Source organism: Periplaneta americana, chromosome 6, assembly GCF_040183065.1.
Source record: "Periplaneta americana isolate PAMFEO1 chromosome 6, P.americana_PAMFEO1_priV1, whole genome shotgun sequence".
Taxonomy (NCBI): domain Eukaryota; kingdom Metazoa; phylum Arthropoda; class Insecta; order Blattodea; family Blattidae; genus Periplaneta; species Periplaneta americana.
The window spans coordinates 96,511,517-96,533,942 of NC_091122.1; the positions used below are offsets into that span (position 1 = coordinate 96,511,517).

At 33.5% G+C, this 22,426-nt stretch overlaps 1 protein-coding gene across 2 annotated transcripts in view; it reads right to left on the bottom strand.

Moving 5' to 3' along the window:
• Positions 1–22,426, bottom strand: part of LOC138701514 (uncharacterized) — a 37,605-nt gene that overhangs the window by 10,179 nt on the left and 5,000 nt on the right. Inside the window, exons 1-3 of one of the 2 annotated variants that reach the window (XM_069828484.1) lie at positions 15,122–15,265; positions 5,336–5,381; positions 3,444–4,220 (exon numbers count right to left, since the gene is read on the bottom strand). In XM_069828484.1, coding sequence (XP_069684585.1) covers positions 3,444–4,220 — 777 coding nt within the window. In that variant the 5' untranslated portion in view covers positions 5,336–5,381; positions 15,122–15,265. Of the gene's footprint in view, positions 1–3,443; positions 4,221–5,335; positions 5,382–15,121; positions 15,266–22,426 lie in introns of those variants that run through there. The other variant, XM_069828483.1, reaches the window with a different exon arrangement.

Below are 22,426 nucleotides of genomic sequence, written 5' to 3' on the forward strand. Positions count from 1 at the left end.
CACTTACATCGATTGACAACTGCATTTTATGCAGACTACCAATGGATTCGAACCACCACAGTGTACCACACTGAATAATATAAACAGAAATATAACAGCTCTATTAGGATGCTCGAAGGAGAATGGTTTAAACACAACCAGCCTGATGCCACTGGAAAAAAAGAAGAAGAAGATATTTATAAATGTATTAGTCTGCATCTTCGTGCATAAAGTATGCCAATATTAAATTCAGAAGCAGAAATAAGTTCAGTACTGCATACTAGTGTATATCAATACAAAATTTCTCATTTATGGCAAAAAGAAACAAAGTAACTTCTGCACTAATGTATTCCATCTCACACGGAGTTATAATTGGTAAGAAAGAAATACGTAAAAGTTGGATTAAGGGGGGGGGAGGGTATACAGGTTCGAGCACTAAAAAATTAGGGAAATTCAGTATTTTTTTTCTCAGCAACTAATGACTCTTTCACTTTATAATTTGACATGGTTAGTATTCACTGCTTCTGCAATTATAGACTATTTTCAGATTTATTTAAGTTTCACCATTATGAGTAATTATCTTAACAAATAAGTGGCCGTTTTTGTGCAATGATGTGCCATTTTTATGATAATGTCCACAAATATGGATATTTCTGAGCCATTCTTTTTTCTATTTATTCCTGAATGTTAAATGAATAATATGAACTACAGTCTTTAAACGTCCACAATAGAAGTCCTGTATGTTTTTTTTTTTTAATTTCTTATGACAAGTTAAATTTTTAATATTTTTCAAGTAAAATATATTTTTTAAATAAACTATAAATGTTACAGCAATAATTGTACTTAATCTTGTTCACAAGTATGAGAGACAGTTAATTGCAAAATTTACTTCAGTATCTTAAAAACTTACCGATTTATAACAAAAACAGTTTTGAAAAATACAAGTTACGGGAAATGAATGTTAAATATACCTTATGTGTGGAGAGACGAATACTCGCATGCTCGCACATATCGTATCTACCAAAATATTGTATATATCGTAAAAATTCCTTTACTGACATAAAGGTAAATGTCCAATTTTATATAAAAAAATAAATTGAAAAATAACTTTTTTTTACCCTCAAACCTGTAGGCCTATATCCTCCCTTAAATGGCGAAATGGAACAAGATGATAATCATGTGGATATGGTCAAAAGAAAAGAGTATAATTAGCAATGAGAGAACAGTTGCCAAGTAAGAATGCAGCTGCAAATATTCCTGTTGGACCAAAATTATTTTTCGTAATTTCGGAAGCCCTGAGATAATTATGACAACAGGAAGATTGAAGGAATCATTAAGCAGAATTTAATCCTGAAAAAGACCCACTCAAGGATTGACCAGCCGTTCCTTGTTACCATGGCTAGCTCCAGCAGGATAGTTTTGAGTGAGCTTGTGCCCACCCAAATTTAGCCTGTGTCCACCTTCGGCCTTCCACTCCATGCAAATATTGAAACTGCAGCTAAAACTATTTCAAAACATCAATTTATGCTACATATTTAGGTCACAGCTTTTTTTTCAGCAATTAATTCACAGCTTTTCTTATTGGTTTGCATAAGCTGGCAAAATGCATCTTCCAATTTGTTAAATGATCTTTAAATTTTATTTTCACCGCGTTTATTTTCGTTTCACTTCTAGATGGTGTACAAGTCAAATATGACTACTATATTACTATTAATCTAAGTTAATACTTAATATTATAAACATAATATTGTGAATTTTATTAGTAACAACAATGTAATTTATTCGTCACAACAATAATTCCTTTCTACAGTTCGCCTTAAACGCTCTCGTCAACAATTGGATTTTCACTCAACACAATATTCGTTATAAAACTCCACCGACGACAATGACAATTTACTTGGACTAGTACGAACAACAATGAACTGTTAATCTTAACTAATATTTACAAAGCACTATTTACAAATCAGAACTATCAGTTCTCAGTTCACAGTTCTTCTATCTCAGTCACTCGAGTTCACAGTATCTCGAACCACAGACCTTCAGAGACAGTTCACTGTACTCGAACTCAGGTCCCTCCAACTGCGGTCCACTGCACTCGAACTCAGGCCTTCGGATGCTGATACAGTTGCGGACGCACACTCGAGTCGAACTCCAGTACACAAGACTGGCTTGCTTGCTCTGGCTTAGTCACTCACTGGCTGACTAATCAACTGAAAACTGCTCGAGTTCGCTGGCGCTTCTTCTTTTATAGCAAAATCATAGTTGCGAGAATTTTCTACAGGTGTGTAGAGAATTATCTGGATATCTCCACTTCGACGCACTTCTGGAAGAGTCGGGAAGTTCCGTTCCCCATTCACTGCGTTAAGTAGCAGCTGCGCGCGCAGCCTCCCCTCGCGTGTAGGCCCCTTTCCCCACTACTCCGCCGCGCGCCATCCCTCCGTGCTCAGCGCGATCTGCTTTCTTGCGGGACGCTGGTCGTGAGTTCGAATCTCACGTCGCTGTCACAATATCTTGACAAATAATAATCTATTCCCATGACAATTTCAATGATCAGTACAAGGCAAGAACAATTAATAGAAGAATTTAATTCAGTCAATACTTAACAGTGAGAAATACATTAAAATTTATGTTATACCAAAAAGTAACATTACACATATTTATATATATTTTAACGACTAGTCGTTAAAATATATGTAATGTTATTTTTTGGTATAACATAAATTTTAATGTATTTCTCACTGTTAAGTATTGACTGAATTAAATTCTTCTATTAATTGATATTGTACTTAACGGACCAATATGCCATTGAAATTACAAGGCAAGAAGATTGTCCGCCTTGATTAAGTTGAAGAGTGAATTTCCCAAATAAAAAAAGAAAATGCCGCCATTACTCATCACTTATTAAGATTGAACTTTATTGTTCTAGTTTTATTTTAATATTATATATTTATTTAAAGAGCTTTATTATGAATTGTTTTCCAATTTAAAGAGCTTTATTAAGAATTATTTTCCAAAGTCTTCTTTTCTTTAGCAATGATATACTGTACACCAATGCAGTCACACAAACTCCAACAAACATCACTACAATAGGAGTGGTACAGTAAGGATGATAAGCTTCAGACTGTGGTGCAAGCCTTCGGGGGCCCTCCCCTCCGGTTAAAAAAAAAGGTAAGAAAGAAAAAAGAGCACAAATTGTGAGGCTATGGTGAAAATATCAAGTGTACGCTTTGCGATCTAAGAAAAGAGACTGTTACCTGTGACACAATCTATCAATTTGATTAATTAAGTATTAAAAATCCAGAGCAGATAATACCACCAAAATGGATTGTGACTCAGTGTTTGGAAATTAATGAAGTCCACCTTGTTGAAGCCAAAAACGTAATCACACTGGGTTTAGGGATAGGTTGACCTTTCTCTAGTTCTGTAATATTCCTATTTATAATGTATCTCCCTATGTCACTCACCTTAATTGTGATGGAATTTGATCTGACACTGCCTGTGAGAGATCCACTTGCTTCAAGTGCACCTAAATTTGCATCATAGTGATGGAAACCAAATTCCATTGTCTGCAAGCCAAAAGCACTCACTATGTTGATGGTAGTGGAGCCAACAATGGTTGCTACAGTATCAGCAGTCCTGTGGACAGTTGAGAGGTTCTTGAACCAGCCACCATCCGCTTTGAATCTTCCTTCAATTGGGAAGATTATGTAAGTTGTAAAGGGCTCGTCCACATCAGGGAGAGTAATCATGTCCTTCTTTGTCTCACGAAGTGTGTCTCGCACAATCAAAAGAATGAAATCCACCAGATAATCCAAGTTTGTGGTGTGATTTGTTGGGGCTGGCGTCGTAACTGGGAATGTCTGTACTGCAGAAGGAAGATGCAACTTCACTAACTCCATGAAGGAGACATTGAAATGCCCATCTCGTGGGAAGGCCTGCTCTACATCATTGCTGATAATCTCATAATCTCCTTCAAGACGGGCGGCGCCCTCCCGACCTGCTTCCAGGAGGTTCAGATGTGTGAAGACGACTGTTGTGAGAAAATCTGCATCAACTGTGACATTATCAAGGTGAACAATGTCAGGTGCCAAATGTCTCTTTTGTGCAATATTCAAGAATACTTTGGCAATGAAATGCCTTTGCAAGTCCGAAGAGAAACGAGTTAAGCTGTTGTTTCCTTCAACTTGACTGATAGCAACTAAGATGGCTACCACACTGCAAATGCGAAGTTCTAAACCCATCTGAAAAAAAGCAAATTATAATCTGTACAAAATTATTTTCAGGACAAATTCATTATAAAGAAAGAAATTTATTACAAATACAATACATTTATGACTGCATTTCTTTGAAATGTATTAACAAATGAATTTGTTCTCTTACCATATACCTGAGTTATGAATTAAAATGGTGAATGAAGTTTTCATTCTAGTCTAAATATATTCAAAATCTGATGCAATGACATAATTTAACTATTTTTTTATTTAGGTCTACATTAACAAAACATAAATAGTATTTCACTATTTTTATTGTCTTCATAACAAATTTTCAAAGAAAGGAACAAAAACTGTAAATATTTTCGAAATATATTATGTTGGTGGCGCTGAATGTTTTAAACCCTAAAAGTTGCTTTCCAACACTTTCTGTAAGGTAAACCTATAACCTTCTTTAACAAAACAGTGATTTTGAAGACATCAAACCAGTGTTAAAATAAACAATTTCCTTTTATTACATAGAATCAGCACATCTATGAGAAATATGAACAATACTTTGTGCTATAAAGTTCTCAAAAATAAATATAATTATCCCTTGACAAGGAAACTACCAAAGTATTTCAGCTAAGACTCCCTTATGCATAATACCACGGAGCGAAAATGTTAAATACAAGCAGTTTTTAATAATAATCTTCATCTTAATATAATAAAATAGTTTTGAAAACACTTTAATTTATAATTTAAAAAATTGTTTTATTATATTAAGACAAATACATATTTTGATATTAATGAAAACACTGTAACATTTCATGATTTCAAATGTACATGTGTGAAAATTAGAAGAAAACATAGATCCTTTCAGGATAAAAAAATAAAATACACTGAACAAAAACTAAAACATATCAGATTGCAGTAGCTGAACTACAAACTGACTGGCCATGACTGCCTAACAGAGAATCTTAATAATACATAACTTAAAGGTGCTCCTGTATTACCCAATAATGTTAATAATAAATGTCCAGTAATTATGTCAGCTGCTAATCGGACTGCCAATGTTCCAGGTCAAAATATATTTCTAGTTAAGTTGGAATAATGCACACATATAATCAATGCAACATCAGCAAGGAAGAAGAGAAAATACTAACCCTAAGTAAAAACAAACTCCTGCTCTGCAAAGAAGTCACAGGAATCCTGAAAACAAAGAAAAACTCTCGATGAGTTTCAATGATCAGCTAGAAAGACAATAACACACACTGACTCATTCAAAAAAAAAAAAAAAAAAAAAAAAAAAAAAAAAAAAAAAAAAAAAAATTCTACAAAAACATTAATTACTACCATACACAAACGAGATAAGCTGACCTAAATCTCTTTTTGTGATTTAGTAAATCCAATTTGTATTTCTGAAGCTTTGAGAGTAACTGCAATTAACAAATTCATCCAACAAGCATCAGTTATGAGAAATTTTAATTTTTGAAAATGCTTTTTAATATCTACTCATCGTTTAGATATTTTATTTGTTACACTAGTCTGATGAACATATTCATGCTCGGGTAAAGAAAGAGTCCAATTCCTTTTTTTTTTTTTTCTAAGATTTTATTTATAATCGCTTTCATTACGAGGTCATATCATGACTGTGTACTGGGAATTGTACAACAGATTTCAATTTTATTGTCTACTAGTATGTAGAAAGACATGTTGTCACATCTGAGTAGTCTGCAGAAATGTCTTGCGACACATAGGCTACAGTGAGTACAACTGTATCTCTTCTTTAAGGTGGAAATGGGAAACAATCCCTTAACAGTCACTACAGAGAGGAGGTCAGGAGTAGCGGCCTGTTATCTGGCTGAGGAACTGCTAGACACCAGTGTGAGGCATGGGCGCACACACACGGGCGCATTCAGGGTGCGAATTAACGGGGGGGGGGATTTCCTTCCCTGTTGGAAAGTTATCCCCCCTCATAAATTCATATTAACATCCCTGCTAGGGATAATTTCTATCACCCCCTCCCAAATATAATTGTTTTAATATGAGTATACCAGGATAACATGAGTATATCAGGATAAAAGGCAGGGTTTGGAATTGAACGGGTTACATCAGCTTCTTGTCTATGCTGATGACGTGAATATGTTAGGAGAAAATACACAAACGATTAGGGAAAACACGGAAATTTTACTTGAAGCAAGTAAAGTGATCGGTTCGGAAGTAAATCCCGAAAAGACAAAGTATATGATTATGTCTCGTGACCAGAATATTGTACGAAATGGAAATATAACAATTGGAGATTTATCCTTCGAAGAGGTGGAAAAATTCAAATATCTTGGAGCAACAGTAACAAATATAAATGACACTCGGGAGGAAATTAAACGCAGAATAAATATGGGAAATGCGTGTTATTATTCGGTTGAGAAGCTCTTATCATCCAGTCTGCTGTCCAAAAATCTGAAAGTTAGAATTTATAAAACAGTTATATTACCGGTTGTTCTGTATGGTTGTGAAACTTGGACTCTCACTCTGAGAGAGGAACATAGGTTAAAGGTGTTTGAGAATAAGGTGCTTAGGAAAATATTTGGGGCTAAGCGGGATGAAGTTACAGGAGAATGGAGAAAGTTACACAACGCAGAACTGCACGCATTGTATTCTTCACCTGACATAATTAGGAACATTAAATCCAGACGTTTGAGATGGGCAGGGCATGTAGCACGTATGGGCGAATCCAGAAATTCAAATAAAGTGTTAGTTGGGAGACCGGAGGGAAAAAGACCTTTAGGGAGGCCGAGACGTAGATGGGAGGATAATATTAAAATGGATTTGAGGGAGGTGGGATATGATGATAGAGACTGGATTAATCTTGCACAGGATAGGGACTGATGGCGGGCTTATGTGAGGGCGGCAATGAACCTTTGGGTTCCTTAAAAGCCATTTGTAAGTAAGTATACTTTATAAATTTATAAAGTAAGCAAAGAAAATAACTGATGTATTATCATCATCAGCAACAATCAATAACTTAAAAATTATAAATCTTACCTCAAGCCTGCTCATGGATATAATTAAGCTCATTATTATGATCAAGATGCAAGACAAGCAACTCAGTGCGACCAAGCGTTGAGCAGTATCGAATGAGGATAATAATAATTTTATGTGTGGTATTCTCTATCTAGGATTCTATCCCCCCCCCCTCATCAGAAATCTTAATTCGCACCCTGGGTGCATTACATCACATCTTTGCTATCTACATATCTGTTGTTACCAACAATCACCATTTTCAGTATAAACAGCTTTTCACAACTTCTCAAAATGTAAAATACCCGTATTGTCGGTTATGTTTATTACACGTTCTTAGTGAGCTAGAGTGTTGAAGAATAATCTAGGTTTCTCAGGGCTGTGACATTGGAAGCAAGTCATGGATGGAAAAATGAAAATTTTTGTGAACGTGAATAACAGTTTCATAAAAGATGTGAACAATGTATTCCAGCAAATAGGGGTCGTTCTGAGCAACGAATGTGAGCTAGGTAAGTACAGTACAAATTCTATAACTCTTATTGTAAGTGTAATGAAGTACTGAAAGAACTCATTTTAGTCACCTAAAAATTTTTAGGATCTGAAAATTCGCGGTCTAGTCATGAGCATGCACACATCAATTTTACACATCATGAATTCGATGTGCGCATGCTCATGACAGTTACAAATCAAACTGGCAGAAACTGCAGTAGAAACAAACCTACTACTATTATGTATGTGCACAAATCCGGAACCTAACTAGGGCCTATGTAATAATTATGGCTGCTGCGAAATCACTTAAGTTATTATTTATTTATTTCTTTATTTATGTGTGTCAAAATTATATTCCGAAGGAGAATCGTCTTTTACAAAAATACTACCGTGGTTTACTGATTTATTATAGCGTCTTAAATATTAAATTTATTAATTATTATAGCGTCTTAAACATTAAATTTATTAATTGTTATAGCATCTTAAACATAAATTTATATCTCCACAAAAAAGAAAAAAGAAAACTTTTAAATTCGACAATTTTCACTTTCAAAATCACCTCAACTTCCTGTGCGCTAGTTTAGTCTAGTCGCAATTAATATAATAACCGTAGCCAATATTACAAAGGCAATTCATTCGGCAGTGAGATCTTAAGTGAATAAATCTAAATGTTTCTATGGGAATGTTTAACAGAAAATAGGCCGAAATGTTAGAAGCCGATTTCGTAGCAGCCATAATTAATTAGACCTATAGGTAGGGTTGCCACCTTTTAAAGTCGAAATATTTGGACCTATGACCACATATTTTGTGGGGGGACGGGGAGTTGAGAATACTTAAACATGAAATTATCTTCAATTTTTCTGATTCTTTTGCTGCTGCTGTGGTCTTTTGAAGGTATATTTCTGATCACTGATAGTTTCTGCTTTCAAAAGACGTTTTTTACTGACAAACTTATCAAACTCCATGCAAGTCATCCTATTAGTTCAACTTACAAGAAATTAACTCTCAACCATTTTAATATCAAGTCATCTGTCCACAGGTTTTTCATGATTGAAAATGTGGTCGACCGCAAGGTATATTTCTGATCACTGATAGTTGCTGCTTCCAAAAGATGTTTTTTACTAACAAACTTATCACACTCCATGCAAGTCATCCTATTAGTTCAACCTTACAAGAAATTAACTCCCAACCGTTTTAACATGAAGTCATCTGTCCACAGGTTTTGCGGTGGATTGACTGAGGCAAGTGAGGCCAGGCCTCAGTCACTTGGCTTAACTGAAATCAAATTTTGTTTTTGTATATAATGTATTAGTTATTTGAATGAAGCTCATATTGCTGTAGAAGCATTTGAAAACTTTGTGATATATATATATATATATATATATATATATATATATATATAGATCTGTTTTGTAGTAAAATTTGTTTCTGAGGCCAGGATCGCTTGTGCCGGGACTGGCTTCTGCATTTCGTATGTTTTCGGGGGCTTTGAGGTTGTGCTTGAGACACAATTCGTTTTGGCCTAGTGGCCTGGTCAGCTTTCACTCCTCCCATCCATGGACAGGTCTCAAGGGTAGAGTGGGGTGGGAATAGCAGTAGTGACTTGTCTTCCTAAATAGGCCATAAATAACAAAAATTCAGCTCTTTGGCAGGCAGAGACTTACACTGTTCTCTCCCCTTATGTCTTAGTTTATGACTTAAGCGAGGGTGTTGTACTATTGTACTTCGTAGTACAGTAGTGAATGAATCTGGGCAAATGTTGTTATGTATTTCGGGAAAGTATAAACAGAAACAAATGCGAGAAATAATGCTGGTGTAGTTAATTCATTGTTAGAGTGTTCTTTGTCGAGAAGAAATAATATTGAAAGAAAGGAAGTTTTAAATAAAGAGAGAGCCTACCGAGATAGGCTATCTACGACATTTTTCTGATATAATCTTAAAACGTGAGTTCTATTTCATCCTGGTATGGGCAACATAAATGGTTAAGTGGTAATGTAGTGCAAAATAAACTTTTCTGTTGGCCTTGTTTGTTGCTGTCAAAGGAAAAAAAAGAAAAAGAAAAGAAAGACAGGGGAATTTCAACACATAATATGGGTTGCTTCATCACACTGAAACAATCACTGAAACTCACAGCATAACAGCTTATTTGGTGTGCGAAATTATTATTTTTCCTTAATAATAATAATAATAATAATAATAATAATAATAATAATAATAATAATAATAATAACAATAATAGTATTAATAATAATAATTATCATTATTATTATTATTATTATTATTATTATTATTAAGGAAAAATAATAATAATAATAATAATAATAATAATAATGATAATTATTATTATTAATACTATTATTGTTATTATTATTATTATTATTAATAATATTAATATAATAACAATAATAATTAATATCATGAATAAACATTTCTCATCGGAGGCACTTAAACTTAGTTGCATCTGGCCTCACCGAGGATTTCGATCACCGGTCGCTACTGACTATGACCACATATTTTGAGAATACTTAAACATGAATTTATCTTCAATTTTCCTGATGCTTTTGCTGCTGCTATGGTCTTTTGAAGGTATATTTCTGATCACTTTCAAAAGATGATTTTTACTGTTAGACTATTTTGGATAAATTGGGAATGGTCTTGCCGGATTTACTAAAGAAATTCCATCCATTTCTGATGTCGGTACATTTTTCTTTCATAATTCTTGGAACACTGTATATGAAGAGCACAGGAAAAGAACGTGCTTTGTCCACTTTATCAAATTTTTCAGGAGAGCAATTTCAAAGTTTGAAACCATATTCCATGGATACTAACGGAGATATTAATGAACACTTAAGTCAGTATGAAAGAACAGGTTATCTGAATGAATTTGAATTTAAGTTTGCATCCTTATTTTTGAAAATTGTAGTTTTATTGACATTTACGTAAAGTAATGTCATAAGTTACAGACAAAAAACGTGCTTCTTATGTACGGAGGAATTAATTTTAGATTAAATATTACAAGTAAAGCTGTTTTCTTCCGGAAACGTGTTTGTATGTGTGTTTGTGCGTATTGTGTGTATAGAAATTTTGAATTCAGAATTTCAAAATCACGGGATTGACAAACCTTTAAATGATAACATAACGTTAAACATTTTCTCTTTCCTTTTTTAACTTTTTCTGTAATGAAGTGGAGTGGGGCATAATAATAATAATAATAATAATAATAATAATAATAATAATAATAATACTAATAATAATAATAATAATAATAATAATAATAGTTATCACTTTTGTCACAAAATGCGCAGGGCCTCATAAGAATAAAACAAGATCAATTCTGTCCCAAAACACACATGGTATAATAATAATAAAGATCACTTTTGGCTCAAAATACACATGAACTAATAATAATAAAAATCACTTTTGTCCCAAAATGCACAAAGCCTAATAATAATAATAATAATAACAATAATAATAATAATAATAATAATAATAATAATAATAATAATAATAATAATAATAATAATAATAATAAAGATCACTTTTGTGCAATTTTGTCCCAAAATGCACAGGACATAATAATAATAATAATAATAATAATAATAATAATAATAATAATAATAATAATGCTCACTTTTGACTCAAAATGCACAGAGCCTAATAATAATAATAATAATAATAATAATAATAATAATAATAATAATAATAATAATAATCATCACTTTTGTTCCAAACTGCACAGGACCTAATAACAATAAAAATGACTTTTGTCCCAAAATGCACAGCCCAGTCTAGTGTGGAAGGTTTGTGTAAAACACTCTATCTTCGTGTCCACGAAATTCCTTCAAAATCTGGAGGTCCTAATACTTTTCCTTCGATATTACCAGAGAAGTTTCTTTGTTAGAAATAATGTTACCGATATTTAAATTATTAGCAGATATAAAATAAATTATTCAAAATAATTTGTGTTTTGCCTCTGTAAGCAGGACATGGGTATTCTTCAGATTGCTGCTCTCGAAATCGCAGTGAAGCTCTCACCACCGATGAAATCCTAGTTCCATTACACATATCACGATGTTGAATGAGGTGAGAGTGTTCTTTTGTGATGATTACCCCTCTGATGGGCCTTGTAAGAAATGAGTATTTCCTCAAATATTTCTTCTGCAGAAATGACTCCCAACTTCCCATCATATCTTGATTGAACACCACAACATCAAAAGGCGTAGGTTTACTTCGAGCTTGTACCATGATCCGCACCCAACCCATTGGAAGTTCTGTTACTGCTTTTGTATTAGTTAGTCCTATATTTTATTACATTCCATAAACGAATGTTTCATTCTGTTCATAAGTTTAAATTCGTTCACAAGATAATTAAGATACTTCAGAACAATATAATTCTTGCTCTGGCCTGAACATGAATCACAAAAATATTCAAGATATCCGCTTTGTTGTCCATTATTCCTGTCACAAAGTGATTTAAAAAGGATACGACTTCATTGGCTCCTTTTCTACCATTATCTTCAGTACAACTACAAAACACTGAAGTTTCATCTGAAATTTGATGAATATTGAAAGAGTAAACAGATAATTGCCTTCTGTAATACTAATAGACATCATTGATACTAATGTACGGTAAGCATACATTTTTTCGTAGTCCATGAAAATTGCTTCTGTTTCTTCAAACTTCCGACTTCTTAAACGAGCATTCCTCTTTCTGGTATAAAATATTTCAACTTTGAGTTTATGGACCTTGTTGTTACTGGCGATCTTATTAATTTATTCCAAAACTTGTTTCTTCATGTTGCCATCTAAATTATTTTCAGTCAGTCTTGCATTCAGCACTTCCATCTCAGCTGTGTACTTATCACATGCATGTATTACTCCTTGGATATCCAAATGCTATATTGAATTTGGTGTTGAACATTATTCTGTATGTTTCATATGAAATTATTAAATTTTGGTATTTTTTCTTGAACATTTCATACATCTTTTTCACTGATAGTTCTTCTGGGAGATACAATTTATTGGTCCTTCCATTGCTGTAATGACTGATCGCTTTCGATAAACTGGAATTATTGTAATGAGCCCAGTCATATGTAATGATTGTTGATTCCAGTCTTCTAAATCATTAAATTGCCTTATAATACTTGATCTTTCTTCAGCACTTACTTCCTCGAAACACTTTAACTAACAGTTGCAGTCTTCTCCTACTTCATGTGATTGAACCCTTAATTTCTTCATGACTGCAGTCATTCTCCCTCGTACTTTCTTTTTCTTAACACTGTTAGAAGTCGAAGGTCTCTGAGATCCATCCTCAGATGAAGTACTCAACATTCAATAATATAATATTATTTAATAATAATATTAAAATTTAAGTGACAAATTTACAACACTTATACTTCTAAACTGAATTTCTCAAACTAAAAAGATTTATACTTGTACATAAAGTTTATGCAGCAAGAACGAATTTTCTCATTATAACAATAATGAAAAACAATGGAATATTATTTTTACTCCAATTCCCTTCTTCCTGCTATAACATGCATGCCAATCCGTAAGGAAACTAAAAATTAAATCACAGAAACAGTGGACAGAGCACATTATTTCCCTGTAGTGAGAGGACTTAGCACGTTCTTTCCCTGTACGCCAAATCTAAAATCTCTTGTAGCACTTCGACTATTCACATTATCACATTGGTCGATTAATAACTTTAAACTACATGGAATCCTGCATCTCATAGCATGCATAACTCATTTTTGAAAAAAAGTGGACAAAGCACGTTCTTTTCCTGTGATCTTCATATAGCATAGCATATTCATTATATGGTTCATTGCCATCAATTGTCAGTTTATTTGCTTTCGCGATATTTATGTGACCTTCAATTGTTGCTGGTCTTTTCAAACCTAAAGCACTGAAGCGCTTGAAAGGAAAGGAATCAAAGTCGAACCACTTCTCTAAATAAGTTAAACTTCTTGATAAACCTTTATCACATCATTTTAAAAGACACCTGATCTGATGGACATAAGTTCCAAAAACTTTCGTGTACTTTGAAACCAAGAAACCCATCACGAATTCTTAATTTCAGATTATCTCGTAATTTACGAATATTTCATACACATCTGTTGATTGTGAAGAACGACTTTCCAGTGAAATTGTTTTTGTTAAGAAGCTTATATAGTTCTGTAAGAGATAAATATAACACTCAGGAAGAGTGTTAACTCATCATTATAAATTTAGGTTCTCCTCATCTTTAATGAATACCAGATTGAAGGATTAATTTTATTGAGGGGGAAAAATAAGATCTAATAGGCTTCCAGTTTTTCAACAAACGATCAACAATAGGAAACAGAGGCAACCAACGAATTGGCACATGCCTCAAGGAAGAGCTATATTCCGAAATCCAAAAAAGCTATTTATTTAGATCATGAAGCTTTTAGATGACGAGAAAAATTCATTAAAAACCTTCAACGCTATATTTTTCACTCTGCATATAAGTAATTTGCGTGATTTATCAGCAATATTATATAATATGGCAGTTACAATTCTTTTCACAATGCCATTATTTAGAGATTTAAATTTTCACAAGAGAATGAGTTTCCCATAATTAGCCCTAATTAATGCATTGTCTGCACCAAAACCAGATATATTGTAAGCTTTCAACTTAACATTCATGTAATACTGAATATACTTTATCAAATATAGAAACGGCAATTTTATCAACATCTTCATAAAACCTTAAAAGCCCTTCCTTTACGCGACTCTTTTCCCAAACATATTTGACAATAGGATTACATTTCAAGTTTCCCTTATTCGAAACATCAGTCACAATCGAGAAAAATTGAGAAGAATGTCTCGTTCTCATTTAAATCATTCAGTAAGATTTCAATCGAATGTGGAGCTAAAAAAATGCACAAGCATTTCACCTTTGGTGCGGCGGCAGCAATGTAATTTGTAATTTAGGAAGCTAGGTCAGCAGCTGCAGCAGTGTTTTCTGCATATCTAACATATCTTTTGTCTTTTACATAAATTACTGATTGTTTTATTTTTACCAGTACTTGCTTTCTAACGCAGAAATACCTTCATTTCTAACTGAACAAACTGCTGGACAGAAAACACATTTTGCCAAGCCGATATCATCACAATTCTCTAGCCACTTTTTGAATTTATTTCCCTTTATCATTCTGAAAGAATCTGAATCTTTTAACGTCGTGTCTGGACGGTGAACATTAGTCATAAAATCTGGACAATCCAGATAAAATCTGTACGGGTTTACTGTTCCTATACGTTTGGCGAACATTACCATAATATTACACTATTATTAATGTATTATTAATGCATGCCTTGAAAATTACAGTATAAAGGTTATGTAACCTAACAAAACATAATTGTTTCCATTTTTAAAACACACGGTGTATCAGATACAAAGAAATCTATAAATAGCAAACCTTAATAGTCCGCGTATCCACAAGGACAAGTATCGACTACGTAGAATTCCTGGTAAACTTTCCTCAAATTCTTATATTTTCTGAGTATTTAGCAGCGGAAACACATCATCTATACCACGTGACGAACGCGGGGGTTCCCCTCCAAACGCCAGTAAAATCGATTAGAATCTGCGAGCGGTGTTGCCACATTTCCAATCTTCCTCAGAGGCGCATGGTAAAAAAATTATTTCTATTATGATGATCTACTTTATCGTTTAGTAATCAGTGTCATTCATTTAACCAGTAATCAGGGATTTAAAATAGGTCTACTTACACTCGCTCTGCATCGTCTGAGATTTCAATATAGTAAGCTAAACAATATTATTTTATGATGTAAGATTATTGTTCATAGCAGATATGAGTTTTACCATTTCTAACTATGGCAACTCGACGTTTTCGACATGGCAATAAAGTTTACTGCTGTCTAACCTATGTTTATATTGAATCGAATCGAACGTGTTCGCTAGGGCCTATTCTAATTTTCTTATATTTCTTTCTCATTTTACTGTATTTCTTTCCATGTGTTGCGGCCATTAGCAAGCACAAGGTCACGTTGACGAACATCTCAAGAGCAGCTCACGCTGTCTCAAGGTCAGGTCCATTGATACAGGAAAACCAGCATTTGAAGTTTGGTTTCAGTGCATTATATGTATTTTATTCTCTGTTCCTTCCACTATCATTACCACCAATGAAATTTCCACTACTATTACTGCCACCGCAATAACCAATACCATTAGTAAAACTAAAGAGTGACGCAGAGCGACATTAATTGCAAAGACGATTAAAAATAAATATTCAAGTTACGTTATTCAACTTTTGTGATGAAGTAGGAATACTTCACAATCGCGATGACAAGGAAAGTACTCATATCAATACGTAAGCGTAGGAATACTTTGTAAGTTCAAAGATGATTTAAAAATAAATATTTAAGTTGGCTTGTTTAATTTTTGTAGTGCCGCAGGAATACTTTACAAGATCAAGGGCGACTAAAAAGTAAACATTGATGTTCTATTATTATTTAACTTACGCGGTAGCGCAATTTGTGAAGTTCAAAGGCGAATAAAAAATAAATATTCAAGTTAGTCTACGTTATTTAAATTTCCTGGAGGTATAGGAATAATTGAAAAGTTTAGAGGCGATTAAAAAGTAAATATTCAAGCCAAGTTATTTATCGCATTTTATCACACAAACCCTTGTCTCGCGTAATTTTCTCATTATGGTTTTTATATAACAATTAAATTAAATCAGAATAGAGTTAACAAATTTAAAATCAATTTTAGCACTTGTGGCTCTTCAAGTACAGATACGGAAATAAAATTTGGAGCTCCCTTGTTGTGTTTTTGTTTGTTTGTTTGTTTGTTTTTTTTTTTTTTTTTTTTTTTTTTTTTACAACACACTGCGCGCATGTGCACAGTAAACAAGAGTCCCTGTATAGTATATGCTACTTGTGCGAAATTGTTGCCTATATACAGACGGACTCTCTTCAAGACTCGCTCCAAATTTTAATTCCGTATCTGTACGTGTATAAAGAGGAGATGATTCTAAAGCGATGTAAATAATAAAATTTGCGGCTTTGTAGAAATATCTCAATTTTCATATAGGCCCATATTATTTAGTTATAAATTTATAACTATCTTCTGACATACGACATTCATATTTATTATTATTGTGTCTGCGCGAAGCCATTTGTCTTTAATAGTTTTGAAACTGATTAACCGAAAATGCTTCTAAAGCAGTCCTCGGCACAACGGGAAGTGGAATGGAACTCTGAAACCCCCGCCCATGTCCTTTCCACACACACTGCCTTATAAACAAACGCACAGTGAGCACTGTGCAGCAGTGATGGATTTCAGGCGACCAACGAGAGCCGAAAGTTCGTAAAAGCTTTGATGTCTGCCTTATACAATCCATCACTGATTAATGCGTACCTGCCTGTTTACTTGTCTCAGCCGGGAAAGGTGGAGTAGGGAATTACGGGTGAATCTGTAGTATCTCAATTGAGTTATTTGTGCCCATGCCTGTTCTAAAGCCCTTTGGTTCAGGGCAGTATATTGGAATGCAATGAAGATGAGTTACTTCTTAAATTTGTCACAAATATTATACAGCCTATTGTCGAGTGATTCTCAACAAAGATTACATGTGCCCTAGACGAAATAATCGAAATGATCTTCCATTAATTACAGAGTGCATGAACATTGCAAATATTATAATTACTGTCAAGTAATAATATATGGGACCAGAACCGAAGAATCGAAAACAGTCCTTATTAATCACCAAGTCCATGAACATACCGAACAATGCGAAATTGATGAGTACGTGACAATATAGTCCCTGTTAAATTAAAACATGCCGCAGGCAGTTGTTTGGGTGTAGATTTGTAGAAGAATCGTAGCTTTAGCTAAATTAAATTCATTGTCGCACTTTCCTTCCCTTAGCAGCATACCATTCATGCTGATGAAAGTAATACCATCCTATAGGGAAGAAAGGGAAGGGGGGAAACATGAAATATAGTTTGTGAATCAACTGTATTTACGGTATTCAACTGAATTAAAGGTAAAATGTTTTCTATCTTAAAGTTATTTGCCAGTATTAAGTGAGTGAATTAATGTATTGTATATTTTGTGTCTTGTAAATTTTAGTTTTCATACATCATCACCCTTCTCTTTCCAAACCAGCTGAGAGAACGCGATATTTAACAAGTTAGATCCATTATCCGAAATGAATATGGATTAGCAACTGGAATAAATAAATTAATGAATGAATTTGTGTTATCAAGCACTAATGATTGTCTGATAAGTACCCTTGAAGAAGCACTCTCATAATTTGCCCCTACTCTTTTTCAGCCAAAAATTTCTGGTAAAAGGAAGAAAATTATGCCATCATATGTGGTAACTGGTAGATCTAACCTTTTGTAGAGGTTCATGAATACTTAACAACTTCAAAGACGAATAGAAACTGAATATCCAATTTACTTTATTTAAATTTCATGGAGATACAGGAATAGTTGACAAATTTAAAGGGGATTAAAATGTGAATAGGCTATTTAAGTTCCATTATTTAGCTTTCGTGGTGGCGCGCAGGAATTATTATCTTGAAGGGTTGTACATCTAAAAGAACTACGATTATTACGCTGACCAGCTAAGCGCATGCCACATCAACTGACTGCGCTATCCATGTTTCGAGTAGGCAACCCAGCTCGTCCGAGATCAATCCCCTCCGCTTGTGGCCTGCTTACGATCGGTAAATTCTATGGAATGATAATGGAATGGAGATCGGACGAAATTATGATGTTGATGCAGAACGCGGAAAAACGGAAGAACCCCGAGAAAAGTCCCCAGCTGCGATCCTGTCCGCCACAAGCGTCACTATAGATTTTTAAGTGAGAAATTCCAGGTCTGTTTGGAACTCGAACTCAGATCGATGCGTGACAAGCTGATGGTGTAGCCAACGCAGGAACCGAAAGATGATTAAAAAGTGAATAATATTCAAATTTTATTATATAACTTTGTGATAGCACAGCAGTAGTTGATGTTGTGAAGGCAATTTTAATAAAAAGTGAATATGCTATTCGAGTTATACTGTTGAACTTTTTTGTATGGCACAAAAATAGTTAATATTAGACGCAATTTTAAACGCAACTGAAACGTCATTATTCATGTTGCATTATTTTTTAACTTTTGTGGTGGCCTAGAACAATTCGTGGAAATTCTCCAATATGTCAGTAAGTCTCCTGCTGTGAAAGGGGAATTTTGGCAAAATCGCAATTCACAGTTGATATAAGGTTGCTCGGAGAGCTGAAGACCTTCTATTTTGGATTTTAAGGCTGTTTTTCGAACGATTCACTCCACTTGTAAATCGAACCTCTGAAGTACAGTATCAGATAACGTATATACTCGCATAATGTATATCCTCGGCCTTGAGCAGATAGTCTCGTGTACGACGTTATCTCGCATGTCACGTGACATGGTAGGCCTTTACCAAGAGGACTTATAATATAATATAATATAATATAATATAATATAATATAATATAATATAATATAATATAATATATATAGGCCTCTTGGCCTTTACAGAGGATGACACAACGAGTTAGATACTATAGAGAGGCTAAAGACCAGAGTCCGTGGATAAACCAGAGTAGCGCAATCACCGAGTCGGCCGCCATTGTTAGTCCTTTTCAACACGCGTGGGATAGGAATACTTAAAGTAAAACTCAGATATTTTTAATTTGAAGGGCAAAAAAACTTCTAAAGGATCTTCTTACATTTTAGAACATTATTGTCAGTCAACATACTAATGTATAAAAACTTCATTATTATAGCATAAATACGCATTTAAGTGTTCAATACACTCCTTCATAAACGTCACAGCTATAGGTATTACAGCAACATGAACTTAATAAATTACAAGTAACAAATGAAAACTACAATGTTGAAAATAAGAAAACAATAAATCTAAACATTTCCAACTGCATTCCTCGTGCAAACTCTCCGACTTCCGCATATAAGGGGACACTATACTGAAATTATTAGTTTTAAGACTTTACAATAGCGAAATCAATAACTACCACACTTACGAATCTAGATTCACCAAGTTTTGATCACTGGTATATCTGCTTAATAGTGACAAATGTATAAAATTTCATCCGCCTATGCCTTTTATTAATTTTTATTAAAATATTGAACCGCTTTCTATAAAATGTCGCTTGCACAACAATTGACATTATTGTTAAGTGATATTCACTTATATGAATCCTTACATACATGGAATCAAAGCTTACTATTGGGGTTTGCTGTAAAATTAATCAATAAATTACTAGAATTTTTTATTATAAAATAAAAAAATTAATAGCCATAAAAATTCCTAGTAATTTACGCATTCACTGTACATAAAATTCCAATAGTAAGGTTTGTTCCAATGTATATAAAGAATCATATAAGTGAATATCAATTAAAAATAATGTAAATTGTGGCGCAAGGGACTTTTTATATAAAGCAATACACTGTTTTATTAAGTTATTAATAAAATGCAAACCACTTATAGACGGACAAAATATTGTACATGTGTTATTATTAACTAGATATACTAGTGATAAACATTTTGTGAATTTAGCTTTAAGAATATGGAAGTTAGTAATTTCAGTAATTCCCCAAAGATACACTGATTGAGATTTTGTCATTTTTGGTCAAAAAAATCGTTTCTTTGTTTTTATCTTTAAAAATTTGTTTATGGTCTAAAGATGCCCTCTGCCAATTTTCATGACCATACAACCGGTCTATCAGGTGTTCAGGGTCACATTTTTAAAAGAATGCGCGCTCTGACTGGTAATTTAAATACTCCGTCCACGCCCTCCACTCTGAATTCTGCGATCATTTTGGAAATTACGCTGTATTTCATACATTATTTATTATATTAGATTTCCGATTGAACTTCTCGAAATATTTCTTCATACTGTAGAATCCAAAAGATGTTAGGCCTACTTCAAAGGCTGCTTTCCTTTGAAATATATTCAGTTACAAAGGAGAGCACAACTCTTGTCTAAAGGAAAATTCCACTTGTTGCTAGTAGCCGTAACAACGTGTTTTCCATGCTTGGTTTTTGTTTGTGATACAAGAAATATTTGCAAGTTTCTAACAGTTTTATTGTTAGTGTTATAATACCGTCTACAGTCTATAGTGATTTGTAAATAATATTCATCTAGTATACCGTTTTCATAAGTTTGCATAGATTTTTTTCAGTCGTCATCTTTATTTACTAGTGTAGGTTACGTGTGCACAGCATGTTAGTGTATATAAGGGTAAGTTCTGCATATACTATGCTAGGTTTATAGGCTATGTTTCAAAAAGCCTAGAAAATAAAAAAAGACAGAGACCTGGTTCAATATTATCATCCCAAATTTTGAAGTCAATTTTCTCCACTGCATTGCTATAAATGCTACACTTTCTACAGATTTTTGTACTACATGCATGATTTTTTGTAGAGGTTTTTGAATATGTTTTTAACAAAACTTACTATCAGGATTATACCTAACACTCATATTTTGTTGTTGTTGTTGTTGTTGTTGTTTAGTCAACTGTCCGAAGACAGGTTTGAACCTCATAAGTAACACCAATGCATACTTCGCCGTTTAGCTACATATTCCACTAATCAGACTTCAGATGCATACAAACAATTGTTCTTCCTCTGAAACATATTATCGTCAAGTGAGATGTACTGCCTGATAATATATATCAGCCAGAATATGAATAAGAAGTATTTTAATACTAATTGTTTTACGCTCGAGTTGAATTTTTTCTGTTTTTTACACTTTAGTGCATCAAATATGTTTAATTATTTTTTAGTAAAATAAAAAGGAAAATTGTATAGTAAGTTTTGTTTCTGAAGGTCTGACACGTATCTAGACAAAAATTCTGGACAAAATGTAGAAATTTTTTAAAACCTAAATTTACACAATTTAAAATTAAAAGTACAAAATTTCATGGATCTACCTAGAATAGTTTAGAAAATTGAAATTTCACATCAGTCTAACCTTAATAGGGTTTCTAGTTACTACGGTCTTTGTATTTTCCAATCGAGCCAAACAATACAATCTTTTCTCAAGAATGAATTCAGAATTTTCACAAATATATTATGTAATTCTTGCAAATAGCAATTAGGATTAAATTCAGAAATCCTTGGTTTGAAAGGGAGAAAATGGTAAAAATTTGACACTGATCCTAATTGGTATCTGATTTTCATTTTTTTTATGTAGAAATATCATTGCTGAAACAACTTAAATTCTAGATTAGTTTTATAAAAATATTTTGGGGCCCAAATTTTGAAAAAATGAATATCAAAATACAGTCATTCATTAATCTCATAATGTATGCTCGCTTAGGTAGCGGATCATTCCTTTTTACATTTATAGTCACTTCTTTTTTTTTTCCTTATTTCTTTCACCTTGTCACAGAGAAAACAAATGTGTGCTTATTTCAGTTCTCTGTGAACAGTTCTGAACACAGCAGCACTGCATTTTTTCGCATTTAAATTACATTCTTTCCCTATACAACTGTATACTGCATAGCGCGCACTGGACTAACAATGGCGGATTTGTCGGCATTTGCCGGCTCAAACGATTGCGGGCTGCGGTTGGGAGTGTTTTGAAAGTTAGATGGTCGACTTATAGGGCTTCTAAGAAGTACAATGTGCCTTTTACAACTTAAAGAGGTTTCTGTATGCATCCTCAGGACCCGAATACATTGATACGTTGTCATTCCCAAGAAAG